The sequence below is a fragment of the Bos grunniens genome, chromosome 7 (assembly GCF_055505025.1).
Source record: "Bos grunniens cultivar Pamir isolate PY7600 chromosome 7, Bosgru_T2T1.0, whole genome shotgun sequence".
Lineage (NCBI taxonomy): Eukaryota > Metazoa > Chordata > Mammalia > Artiodactyla > Bovidae > Bos > Bos grunniens.
In genome coordinates this window covers 12,699,175-12,712,692 of record NC_141171.1, presented here as the reverse complement: position 1 = coordinate 12,712,692, position 13,518 = coordinate 12,699,175, and the positions used below count along the sequence as shown (strand labels likewise).

General features: G+C 52.4%; 1 protein-coding gene across 1 annotated transcript; it reads right to left on the bottom strand.

Moving 5' to 3' along the window:
- Nucleotides 1–739: 739 nt before the first annotated feature.
- Nucleotides 740–11,518, bottom strand: FARSA (phenylalanyl-tRNA synthetase subunit alpha). The gene is made up of 13 exons (XM_086408922.1): nucleotides 10,636–11,518; nucleotides 7,800–7,937; nucleotides 7,606–7,704; nucleotides 7,399–7,517; nucleotides 5,743–5,835; nucleotides 5,520–5,648; nucleotides 5,328–5,443; nucleotides 2,941–3,025; nucleotides 2,757–2,856; nucleotides 2,493–2,661; nucleotides 2,310–2,387; nucleotides 2,040–2,154; nucleotides 740–1,133 (listed from the first exon to the last, which is right to left on the bottom strand). Exons 1-13 carry the CDS (start codon nucleotides 10,882–10,884, stop codon nucleotides 995–997), a joined length of 1,629 nt encoding a protein of 542 aa, XP_086265048.1. The 5' UTR covers nucleotides 10,885–11,518; the 3' UTR covers nucleotides 740–994.
- Between the last annotated feature and the right edge of the window lie 2,000 nt (nucleotides 11,519–13,518).

Genomic DNA, 13,518 nt, shown 5'->3' with positions numbered 1-13,518 from the left:
TCCAGGGGCTCTTCCTGACCCAAGGATCGAACCTGCATTCCTGCATTGGCAAGAAAATGGATTCTTTACCAATAAGCCACCAGGGAAGCCCACATGTCAGCATACATTTATCCAAAGCCACATACAACATGGGGAGTCAACCGAAATGTAAACTATGGACCGTGGGTGATTACGATGCCATCAACGCAGGGGGTTTGAGAAATCTCTGTACCTGTCACTTAATTTTGCTATGAACCTGAAACTAAACTGCTCTTTAACAACAACAACAAAAAGCAGTTTTAAAGGCTCAGCTTGGGACTTCCCTTGTGGTCTAGTGGTTAAGAACCTGCCTTCCAATGCAGGGGACCTAGGTTCAATCCCCGGTCAGGGATCCTACATGCCCTGGGACAACTAAACCCTCAGGCCACAATAAAGACCCAGCACAGCCTAAAGTAAATAAATAAGGCTATCCACCCCATCCCACCAATGCTTGACTCCCAATCAGTGGGAATCCTGGTTCCCAGGGCCCCACCACCACCCTGGACTCACCCCTTCCACAGGGGTAAGGGTTTCTATCCCCTTCACCTAGAAGAGACCTGGCACCAGGAAGTAAACTGATGAATGCCTGATGGAGCCAGTCTTCCCTGGTGGGGATATGGCTCAGGCTGGCCAAGGAGGTCCCCAGGATCCAAGACCTCCAACCCATCATGTCTTACACCCAGGGCTCCAGCACCTTTTACCCCTAAGGAAAGGCACCAGATGAGGGCACATGCCCACTTTATTAGCCAACAGCTGGCCTGCAGGGCTCCCCAAGGCCCACCCTCACGGGTGGACAACAGAATGAACCTGCTACCCGCTCCCCTGTTCCCAGGACCCTGGGGCTGATCAGGAAGAGGAGACACCGGGGCAGGGGGATGGGCCTCACAGAGGCCTCATAAATACAAGGGGGTCACTGGCAGGGATGCAAGGGGGTAGCAGGGCCTTGGGGAAGGTGGCCTATGGGGGGCAGCTCATGTCACGCAGCCTCTTGTGTCGAAGGGGGCCCCCGTTCAGCGTCCAGGCGGCACAGGGGACTGTCGTACACCATCTGAAGGTTCACCTTGTGGCCCACCAGCTCCCGGATATTGTTGATGCCATATTTGATCATCGTCGGGCTTGGAGGGGGGAGGGGACAGGGTTTAACACAAGGTCAGGTCATGCTCTCTTCTGATCAGAACCTCTCTTGCTACCTTCCCAGAAGTAAAAGCCCCAGTCTTCCCTGGGGCTCAAAAGGCCCCACACCATCTGCCCTGTCACCTCCCTCACCCCTCTCTTCCCACTCTTCCCCTTCACTCACTCACTCCTCCCACCAGTCACACTGGCCTCCTCAGTGTCCTCCATATACAGCAGGCCTGCTCCAGCCTCAGGGCCTTTGCACTGGCTATTCCCTCTGCCTGGACCACCCTTCCCCAGATATTGTCACAGCTTACCAACTCAGCCACCTTCATTCGTTGCTCAGATGTCACCTCCTCTGAGAGGCCTTCCCTGACATCTCCTTAGCTCTCCCTGCTGTGTTTCTGCTCTAACATTACTTCTGAGGTTGTGGTTATTTGGTTGCTCAATCAGGTTCGACCCTTTTGTGACCCCATGGACTGTAGCCTGCCAGGCTCCTCTACCTGTGAGATTTCCCAGGCAAGAATACTGGAGTGGGTTGCCACTTCCTTCTCCAGGGGATCGTCTCGACCCAGGGATTGAATCTGAGTCTCCCATGTCTCTTGCACTGGCAGGCAGATTTTACCACTGAGCCACCAGGGAATCCCCATAACACTGCTTTTGGGTATACTCTAAGCTTTATTTGTTGAATTTACTTAATTCTCATCCTCCTTGGTCCACTAGCACCCCAGCTTCATAGAGCAGAGATGTGTGTTGTAATCACAGCACAGAATGGGCATACAGCAGGTGCTCACTAAGGATTTCTCAAATGAATGAATCAATGGAGGGGGCTGCAAGTCTACAGGCCCCCATGCCTGACAAGTCACCCAAGTGAGGCAGCCAACACCCTAAGTGGTTTGGGTACTCACCGCTCCAAGGAGAGACCCCATGCAATGACCGACACATTCTCAGGGAGCCCCATGGGCAGCAGCATCTCAGGGCGGAAGATCCCAGAGTTTCCAACCTCCACCCACTTCTTTAGACCTGTGGAGGCAGGAACACAATGGGGTGGCTCGCGTGGGTGATACTGGGCATGGCAATGAGCTCAGGAGATGGGGTCCTCAGGAACAGGAAGCTGGGCTGAGCTGTGGGCAGCCCAAGACCTCCCTCCCTGCCCCAGTACCGGGTTCCAGCCTGACCTTGGTGGTAACTGAATATTTCCATGCTGGGCTCAGTGTAGGGGTTGTAGGCTGGCTTGAAACGCAGCTGGGTGATACCTGGGTGGGGAGGCAGGCAAACAGAGTTGGAGGGACGATCGGGCTGATGACCAAGGCGTCTTCCTGTTACCCACCAACACCACCCACTCTGGCCCGCCTGCTCACCCAGCTTGGTGAAGAACTCCCGCAGGACACCCATGAGGTGGCCCAGCGTGAGGCCGTGGTCAGCCACGACACCCTCGATCTGGTGGAACTCGGCCAGGTGAGTGGCATCCAGGGTCTCATTCCGGAACACTCGATCGATGGAGAAGTATTTGGCCGGAGTGAAGGGCTTCTGGGGGTGACAGGCAGGCCAGGCCCAGGCATGGGTGAGGAGGTCAGTATGACAGCCCAGCCCCTCCCTCCAATGCTGCCAGAGCCCGGCCACACCTTTTGGGCCAGGCGGTAGAGGGCGCGGGCACTGGCTGCCGTGGTGTGTGTGCGCAGCAGGTTTTTCCGAGCCTCGTCCAATTTCCAGGTGTATTTGTACCTTCAGGGGGACATGCAAGGAAGTCTATGATGCAGCTCCCGGTCCCCAGCCTCTTCCCCACCCAAAGTCCTGGTCCTCCCTTACCCCTGTGAGCCATAGCCGCCCTGAGAGTGGGTCCGCTTCACGCGGTGGACATAGTCCATTGGGAGTTGCTGAGCCTGGGCTGGATCTGGGCAAGACAGAGCAACATCTGGTCAGTCAAGGAGCATTTCTTGGGACTTCCTTGGTGGTCCAGTGGTTAAGAGTCCGAGCTCCCAATGCACGAGGGGCCTGGGTTCGATCCCTGGTCAGGGAACTAAATCCCACCTGCTGCAACTAAAAATCCTACATGGCGCAGTTAAGACCTGGCGTAGCCAAATAAATAATGAGCATTACTCAAATAGCCACCACAAGGAAAACGGTGACTTAGGCAGCTCCCTCGCTTGCCCTCTGTAACTGCTGGAGGGCACCTGGGAACACCTGAGGCAGTCACTCATACCCCTCCTCTGCCAGAACCTTCCCTGGTCCTGCCTCCCCTTTTTTTTCCTGGCTATGCTGCAGGGCTTGCAGGACTTAGTTCTCCAACTCAGGTATTGAACCCATGCCCATGGCAGTGAAAGCATGGAGTGCAAACCACTGAACCACCAGAGAATTCCCTCCTCCCACTCCTAACTGATCACTTCTTCGAGCCACAGGGCTTCCCTGCCAATCTGTAAGCACACCAGGCATGTGCCAGCCTCAGGGCCTTTGCATTGGCCATTCCCTTTGCCTGGAACTTTCCTTCCCCAGATATAGCTCCCTCCCTCACCTTCTCCTATCTTTGCTTAAGCAGCCTTTTAAAAAATTTTTTTGGTCATGCTGTACAGCATGTGAGATCTTAGTTCCTCTACCAGGGATTGAACTCACGCCCCCTGCATAGTGTACAAAGTCTTAACCAATAGACTTCCAAAGAAGTCCAAATCCTAGCAGCCTTTATTTTAAATTGACCGTGTACACCCCCCAACACAATGTCAGTTCCTCCATCTCATTTACTGCCATCTTGCATCGCCACGTTTACAGCTTGTTGTTGTTTAGTCACTAAGTCACGTCTGATTCTTTTCTTGACCCCATAGGCTGTCCATGGGATTTTCCCGGCAAGAATACTGGAGTAGGTTGCCATTTCCTTACTCAGGATTTAAGGCACATCTTGCCCAACGAGGACATGAGGGTCTCAGGGCAAGGACTTCTGTCTCATTTGTGGCTGTGACCCAGAGGTTTAACAGAGAAGTCAATGCACAGGAGCTCAGTGACCCTATGCCACATGAATATGCAAGTTCTTATGATTCCCGTCCTGAAATACAATTTTACTGTACCCAAAAAGCTACACATCCATTCCTAGCTCCACCTCTTACAAGCTGTGACCCTGGGCAAGTGATGTTTCCTCTCTGGGTCCCAGTTTCCTTATCTGCAAAATGCGGCTGACAGTCTACTTCCTGTAGTTGGTAGGAAGACTAGGAGAGTGGCAGCCCAGTAAGTTTTGTTTAGAATACTTTTTCTGGCTGTTGCAACTTCCCTGACCAGGGATTGAACCCACACCCCCTGCAGTGGAAGTCTGGAAAATTTAACCACTGGACCGCTATGGATGGCCCTGGTTAAGTTCTGGATGCCGTGATGATGACAATGACATTTTGCTCCTGGCTGGGTAACAGGCACACAACAGCCTTGTCTGCTCTCCTGGTGGTGAGGAGACAATGACTATTTTGAAAAGTCAAGCAATTTCAGAGAGCACTGAGGACTGTGGAAAAAAGAAATGGGAACCAAAGTTGAAGACTAGCAGTGAGAAGCTTTTTAGAGCTTGGTTGGAGAGGGGAACTTCCCTGGTGGTCCAGTAGTTAGGACTCCACATGCCTAACGTAGGAGGCCCGGGTTCGATCCCTGGTCAGGGAACTATATCCTGCATGCCATAATGAAGATCCCATGTGCTGCAACTAAGACCTGATACAGGGATTTCCCAGGTGGTCCAGCGGCTAAGACTTTGTGCTTCCAATGCAGGGGGCCTGGGTTCAATCCCAGGTCAGGGAACTAGATCCAACATACTGCAAAAAGACTGAAGATCCCACGCGTCACAACCAAGACCTAGCACAGCCAAATGAATAATGAAAAAAAAAAACAAAAAACCTGGTGCAGCCCAAAAAAAGAAAAAAAAAAGGAACCTGGGGGGACAAGGGCATGTCGTCAGGGGCCTCTGTGAGCTGACATGTGAGCAGAGATTTGATTCCAGAAGCGGTCATGAAGACCTGGGAGAAGACACTTCTCGGCAGAACACACAGCAAAGACCCTGAGGTGAGAGGAGGGGAGGCGGGAGATCACAGAAGTTGATGACAGTAGCTCACACAGGCTTTGCTGGCTACTCTGAGAAGGATGGAGTTTATCCTGTAAGATGGTAGGCTGCCCCGAAAGGCTCTGCCCAGGCCCGGCCCCTCGGGTGGCATGGGGCAGCAGGGCGCACCCACCTCGCAGGAAGAAGGTGTCATGCTGGTCACGTGCCGGGTGCTGCTGGGGCTGGAAGAGTGCGTCGAAGTTCCAGAAGGAGCTCTCAATGTAGTTGTCGGTCGGCATCTCGGTGAACCTAGTGGGAGACGCAGCCTGACTGCCCTGCCTGTGCCCCTGGCCTGGGCTGGCCCCGCCCCCGGGCCCGTGCTCACCCCATCTCCAGGAAGATCTGCCGGAACTGGGAGCGGACCTTGAGCAGCGGGTGCAGGTGGCCGCTGTCAGGGAGGACGCCATGGGCCGAGAAATTGTAGGGCTTGAAGGGCCGATCCCGCCAGGAGCCGCTATGGGAGGGGCACGGTGCAGGGTACGTGGGCATGGTGGGGGCTGCCTACCACCCTCCCGCAACCAGTCCCCAACCCTGGGGCCACCCCCTACCTGGAGATCATCTCTGGGCTCAGCTCTGTTTCCTGCTTGGAGATACTGGTGCTGAAGGCACTACCTTTGCTCACCCAGTAGGTCTTCAGGGTCCTGAGGCCAGGGGACATCACTGTTACCTCCTTCAAGTGGTTTCCCTTGACCCCCCAACTGATGCTAACCCCACTTCACCCGCCAAGTAACTCTGCTGCCATTTTCTCCCCGACACTTACTGTCTCCTGAAACCCTTATTTAGCCCCACCTACATCCCTATGTTCATGCACGTACTCATTCAACCAACATTTATTGAGAACCTACTATGTGCTAGGGCCTGTTCAAGGCACTAACCATAGAGCTATGAGTGATAATCATAGGTCAAATTAGCCTATTTATTAATTTTCTGGCCGTACCGTGGGGCATGGGGGATCTTAGTTATCTGATGGGAACGGAATTCATGCCCCCTACAGTGGAAGCATGGATTCTTAAGCAAAGACCACCAGGGAAGGTGAAATGGCTCAGTCGTGTCCGACTCTTTGCAACCCCATGGACTGTACCCTTCCAGGCTCCTCAGTCCATGGGATTTTCCACACAAGAGTACTGGAGTGGGTTGCCATTTCCTTCTCCAGGGGATCTTCCTATAACCCTGGGATCGAACCCAGGTCTCCCACACTGCAGGCGGATTCTTTACCAGCTGAGCCACCAGGGAAGCCCTTTTTAAAAATGAAAAATTAAAACAAAAACTTTTTTGCCTTGCTGCATGGCATCGGAATCCAAGTTCCCTGACCAGGGATCAAACCCATGCCTCCTGCACTGGAAGCTTGGGAATCTTAAGCCTGCAAAGTCAGGTACGTCCCCCCATAAGTCAAGTTTAGAGAGCTTATTCTACACTAGGCTCTGTTCTATAAAGTCACCCCATAACTATGTGTGAAAAGGGGCCATTTCACATATGCGTAAACAGAGGCCTGGAAAGATCAGGTAACTCAGTCAAGGTCACACAGCTAACCCATGGCAGAGCTGGGAGGTGAACTGGGCAGCCCTACTCCAGTCTGCGTTCTTGTAACTGCTGCATCTGCTCGAGGAGACGTCGGCCCCGTGACAGCAGAGCCCTGAGCCCTATCAAGTCCAGACAGTGCTGGCCATCCAGATGGCCTTCCCTGGCCATCCAGTGGCTATGACTCCACTTTTCCAATGCAGGGGGCATGGCTCTGGTTCCTGGTTGGGGAAGTGAGATCCCACATGCCGTGCGGCACAGCCAAAAACCAGTAAATAAGCAAATATTTAATTTAAATTCTAGGCAGTGCTTTGGACTGTAGAGGAAGTAAACAGGGAGGGCAAAAGGGCTGGAGATCAGGAGTGTGGAACTTTTATGGAAGTCGAAGAGAGGAAAGGGTGTTAGGGTGATGGCCTCGCTAAGCTGACATGTGAACAGAGATATGATGTCAGAACTTGCCTTGAAGAACAGTGAGAGGGTCTTTCTGGGCAGAAGCACAGCACAAGTAAAGGGCCTGTCGGGGCATGAGTGTGGCAAGTGCATTTGACCACCCCAGTGTAAAGCGGGGCGGGGAGGAGCCCGATAGCATACCAGCCCGGTACGGGCAGAACGCCTCCTTGTCCCCTCCCCAACTCCAGGGCCAGGCAAGTGACCCAGGTGTGAGCCTGGGGGTGGCACCCACTCACGCTTCAGTCAGCAGCTTCCGCTTCCGGAGCTCACTCCGCTCCTTTTCTCCCAGCTTCTCAGCCTGCCCACCCCGGACCAGCTGGAGCCGGCGCTGCACCTCATCCTCCACGCTGTCCACCTGCCACAGGGGTGGGTGTGAGAGACCCTGAGGGCCAGGGGCCCACCTGCCCGACCACCTGGCCCACCGCCCTCCAGCAGGGACTCACCACTCGGAACACCCGGGGCCCGTCAGCAGCACTCTTGTCCACCCGGATCCACTTGTTGGACATCGCCTTGCTGAAGCCCACCTTGCCACTGGGCAGTCGCTGGGGAAACAAGGCTGCAGTGAGGGGGGCACGGGCACGAGGGCTGCTGTCACCCCAACACACCTCCTGAGGCCCCGGCCCCCTCAGGCTCCTACCATGAGCTCGCTCTGGGGCAGGCCCTCTGGGGGGATGCTGCGAAACACCCGGGCCTCGTGGCTGCCCTCCTGGGCAATCTCCTCACCCTCAGCAGTAAGTTCCCAGCGCTTGGTGGAGCGCAGCTCAGTCTCAATGATCTGTAGAATAACAGGGGGGCACAGCGGGGACAGGGGTCAGATCCAGGTACCCCCTCGCCACAGCACTGGGGGTGCACAGCCTCTGAAGCCAGCTTCGCATCCCAGCTGTACCACTCCAGAGCAAAGTGATCTGCCCTTGCTGAGTCTTGGTTGATCTTTTGTGACATGAGGATAATGACAAAAATCATTCACACCTCTGAGAGCAGGGTAGAGTACTAAGGATTATTACCTGCCTGAAAAAGAACAAATTCCATCACTTACAAAAAAAAAAAAGTACTTATTTATTCAACTGTGCTGGGTCTTAGTTGCAGCATGCAGCATTTTCGTGTGTGTGTGCCAACTCTTTGTGACCCCATAGACAGTAACCTGCCAGGCTCCTCTGTCAATGGGATTCTCCAGGCAAGAATACTGGAGTGGGTTGTCATTTTCTCCTCTAGGGGATCTTCCCAACCCAGGGATCAAACCTGCCTCTCCTGCGTCTCCTGCATTGGCAGGTGGGTTCTGTACCACCAGTACCACCTGGGAAGTCCTTCCTTGTGGTATGTGGCATCTTTTAGTTTCAGCATGTGGGACCTAGATCCTTGACCAGGGATTGAACCCAGGTGCCCTGAATTGGGAGCATGGAGTCTTAGCCACTGGACCACCACTTTTGAACCTTGGAAAGATTTTTAAAGTCTCAGATGAAATGATTTATGTGTTTGCATCTCAGTACTCAGGTGTCAGAGAAAAACCCCAGGGATCCACATTGCACCCAGAAAGCCTAGGCTCCCATGCCATTCTAATTTCTAGGTCTGCTCCTCACCTACTGTGTGACCTTGCTGAAAACGGCTTAACCTCCCTGAGCAAAATTTCTTATGTGTGAGAAAAAGGTGTGGTGGGCTTTAGCTCAGAGAGTTGTTTTGAGGTGTAACTAAACAGAAAAGATGCAGAGGACTTCCCTGGCAGTCCAGTGGTTAAGAGTTTAAGCCCCCAGCGAAGGGGGCACAAGTTCAATTCCTAATCCAGGAACTAAGATCCCGCATGCCGCCCACTGGGGCCAAACAAACAAAAACAAAGAAAGGATGCAGAACACTTAGTATGCAGCAAGTGCCGTATAAACCTAACTACTACTATCGATTAATATCATCATCATTCTTACAATGAACCACATTAAACTGCCACTACTTAACCCTCTGTAGCCTACACAAATGTCAGTTTCACATCAATCAAGGTACTGTTATCCCACACACCATAGCTTCACTCCCTTTTTGCGCTGACAACCTCAGGCTCTGCAGCCTGGGTGCCTAATTTCTAATTCAGGTTTGCCTGTTCCTTCTGGTGACACTGATGATTCTGACCAATGCTTAGAAGCTGTCCCATATCTTCAACCTGGGAATAAATAAGAGTTACATCTTATGTATCGCCTTGTTTGTTCAGTCACTAAACTGTGTCCGACTCTTTTGCGACCACATGGACTTAGCCCTCCAGGCTCCTCTGTCCATGGGATTTCCAGGCAAGAATAGTGGATGGGTTACTATTTCTGTCTCCACATATCCCCTTACTCTTATGTAAATCTAAGGTTCCGTCAAAGATTGAATGAAAAATAAAGCTGAGGTCAGGGATTTCCTTGGTGGTCCAGTGGTTAAGAATCTGCCTTGCAGTGCAGGGACCACAAATTCAATCCCTGAAATTCAATCCCTGGTCGGAGAACTAAGATCCCATATGTCTCAAAACAAGTAAGCTCAAGGGCTACTACCGGAGAGTCCGGAGGCCACAAGGAAAGATCCCAGCAACTAAGACCCGACTCAGTCAAAAAAAAGCTGAGGCCAGAAAGAGCACATTATATGATTTTGATGAAAAAACAGTCCAGCTATGTTTTCTGAGTCCTAGCTTCATGGATCCAGGCTGCTGGGTGGCCCAGGGGTCCATCAGCATCCTCTCCTTCTGGATCTACCACCCTTCACTTGTCCAAGTTAGAAGGCCGGGCTTCATTCTGGCTCTCCCTACCTTGCCATGAACTCAATTTCATTCCTTCACCTGAACCCGTTCTCCAGTCCAGCTACGCTCTAGTTTGGAGATATGCCAGTTTCTGCCGTTGTCCCTTTGCCTCCTGTCCTGCCCCTGCCAAGATGGATGTAGGCAGTAAGCACGTCTGACAGGTTCCAGCTCCTGCCATGGCCCCCTAGTACCCCTGTGAGATAAAGACCGAGAAGGCCTTGCAAAATCTGGCTCTGCAGTGTCTCTCTCACTACCTGTCCTCCACTCCCACCCCATTGATCGCTGAAGTGCCATGGCTTTTGTACTCAGTGCAGAAACCGGATTCAAGTGTCATCTCCTTTGGGATGCTCTCCCTGATCCTCAAGGCTGTGGCAGTTAACACCTCTGAATTCCCTTTGCTTCCTCCATTACTCCGGTCACTTGAGTACATCCATCACACCGCAACCTGCACGAAGGCAACGATTGCGTCTTTCTCGTCCCCCATCCTCCTCCCCACCCGCTCAAAATTAATCAATGCCTCAATGGACATTTACTGCACGGGAGCGTCCGCGTGCCTGGGTCTTCACTCTTTCCTGACTCCCCGCCTGCGCACTCTGGGCTGGACACGGATACAATCACCTCTAACCAGGACTGAGAGAATCTGGTCTGGAGGCAGAGCCCTCCTGGCGAAAGAACTGCAGATGCAAAAGCGAGGAAGCCCAGTATCACCCGCCCGGCTCACCTGACCCAGCGCCTGCAGGCTCTTCACGGCGCCCACCACAGTCTGGTGCTCCACGCCCAGCTCGGTCGCCAGTTCCGCGCTGTCCAGGCCGCCATCGGCCGCCTCCAGCCGCCGCAGCAGCACCTCCGCCACCGGACCGTCCGCCATGGTTGCTCCCAGTGCGCTCCGCGTGTCCCTGCCGGCTACCAGAACCACCGGAACCGGAAACGGCCCCGAGGATTGGGGGGTGGGGCGCGCTTGCGTCGCCATCTTGAATGTGGCGGACAATGTTGCAGGGCTCGGGGTGCCGCCATTTTGAGCGTGTCACAGCACTTCAGAGGGGTTAGGGACCCCCTAGTGGTGCCTGGAACTCCGGTACTCTCGCCTGGAAAATCCCATGGACGGAGGAGCCTGGAAGGCTGCAGACCATGGGGTCGCGAAGAGTTGGACACGACTGAGCGACTTCACTTTCACTTTTCACTTTCATGCATTGGAGAAGGAAATGCAACCCACTCCAGTGTTCTTGCCTGGAGAATCCCAGGGACGGGGGAGCTTAGTGGGCTGCCATCTGTGGGGTCGCACAGAGTCGGACATGACTGAAGCGACTTAGCAACAGCAGCAGCAGTGGTGCCTGGAAGGTCCCATGGGCGGAGGAGCCTGGTGGGCTGCAGTCCATGGGGTCGCGGAGAGTCGGACACGACTGAGCGACTTGGCTTTCACTTTTCGCTTTCGTGCACTGGAGAGGGAAATGGCAACCCACTCCAGTGTTCTTGCCTGGAGAGTCCCAGGGACGGGGGAGCCTGGTGGGCTGCCGTCTATGGGGTCGCACGGAGTTGTACACGACTGGAGCGACTTGGCAGCAGCAGCAGTGGTGTCTGGTTTACCAGAGAGGTCAAATTAATGCCCTCAAAAGCAGACTCACAGCATTGTTTTAAACTTCACACAGCTCCACCTGCTGTGGGCTGTGTGACCTTGGACTTCTCTCTCTGGGCCTGAAACAGTCAGCCCTTGGAGGAATTCTTTCTTACCCCACAGGAGGGCTCTGGGTGGTGGACTCCAGACATAGTCAAACCGCTGATGTAAACTACTTTCAAATTTTCAAAGGGAGACTGGGTAGGGACCAGCCCTATAAAAATCAGAAGACTAGCTATTTTCAAAGTAGCTGCTAACTTGCATGGTCATTCTCACTTGTCCCCAGGCCAGTGCTAAGTGCTTCAGGGGTCTTTATTTCACTTTCCTCCAAACTGTGTGCTGTACATACCGATATAATCTACATTTCACTGATGAAAACTGAAGCTGGGTGATACGCTTTGCGCAAGGGTTCTGCAAGGAATTGGTGGAGATAGTGTCAGAAATCATAAACACTCCAGAGCCTGCCGTCCCTCCCCCACACCACTACTCTGAGAAGATCAATGTCAGGGAAATCATTTGTAGTGCATATCAGCAATTCAAGATACTGGGAATTCCCTGGTGGTCCAGTGGTTAGGGGGTCTGACCTGGTGGCTCAGACAGTAAAAAATCTGTCTGCAATGCAGGAAATCTGGGTTCAATTCCTGGATCAGAAAGAGCCCCTGGAGCAGGAAATGGCAACCACTCCAGTATTCTTGCCTGGAGAATTCTATGGACAGGAGCCTGGCGGGGTACAGTCCACATGGTCGCAAAGAGTCAGACCCTACTGAGGGAATACTGGAAAGTTTCACTTTCCAGTGGTTGATGCTGCTGCTGCTGCTAAGTTGCTTCAGTTGTGTCTGAGTCTGTGTAACCCCATAGACGGCAGCCCACCAGGCTCTGCCGTCCTTGGGATTCTCCAGGCAAGAACACTGGAGTGAGTTGCCATTTCCTTCTCCAATGCATGAAAGTGAAAAGTGAAAGTGAAGTCCCTTAGTTGTGTCCAACTCTTAGTGAACCCATGGACTGCAGCCTACAAGGCTTCTCCATCCATGGGATTTTCCAGGCAAGAGGACTGGAGTGGGTTGCCATTGCCTTTTCCTTTCCAGTGGTTAGAACTCCACAATTAAACTGCAGAATGAATGGGTTTGATCCCTGGTTGGCATGCCTCAGGCCTGGCCAAAACAAAGAAATGTAATTTGAGATACAAATATAATTTTACCCTTTCTAATTGTCGATGTTTAAAACAAAAGGGGTCAGGACTTCCCTGGTAGTCCAGTGGTTAGGAATATTCCACATGCTGAAGAGCAGCTAAATCCTTTGCCCTGCAACTACGAAGCTCATGTGCTCTGGAGCCAGTGTACCACAACTCCTGAGCCAGAGAAGCCACTGCAACAAGAAGCCCAGGTGCTGTAACCAGACAGTAGCCCCTGCTCGTTGAAACCAGAGAAAGCCTGTGTGCCACAAGGTAGACCCAGCACAGCCAAAAATAAATAAAAAATTTTAAATACAAAATTAAAGGGGGTGGTATTAATTTGAGGAATTTATAGAACTTGAGCTGTCCAAACTTTCATTTCATTATTTAATATTAGTGAAATATTTTATTCTTTTTTTTTCATATTGTCTTTAAATTCTGATGTATATTTTACACTTACAGCTCATCTCAGTTAACAGCTACATTTCAAAAGGCAATAGTCACACGTGGCTATAGTCAATAGTGGAGACTACATTAGGCAGCACAAGTAGAGTCTAATCCCAGATCTGCCATTTTTGTCACCCAGCAAAATCACTTCATCTTTCTGTGCCTGTTTCCTCCCTTGGATGGAAATGATATGAGCCCAGGTAACTGAGAATTAGGTACAATAGTACTTAATGTAGTATTTGCTGGGACACACATGTATGCAGTATTTGCTGGTATTGAGTATGAACTCTGAGTCAGGTGCTAGTCTAAGCAGCATGCATTTATTCATTTGTTGTTGTTTAGTGGCTCAGTTGTGTCCGACTTTTTGTGACCAC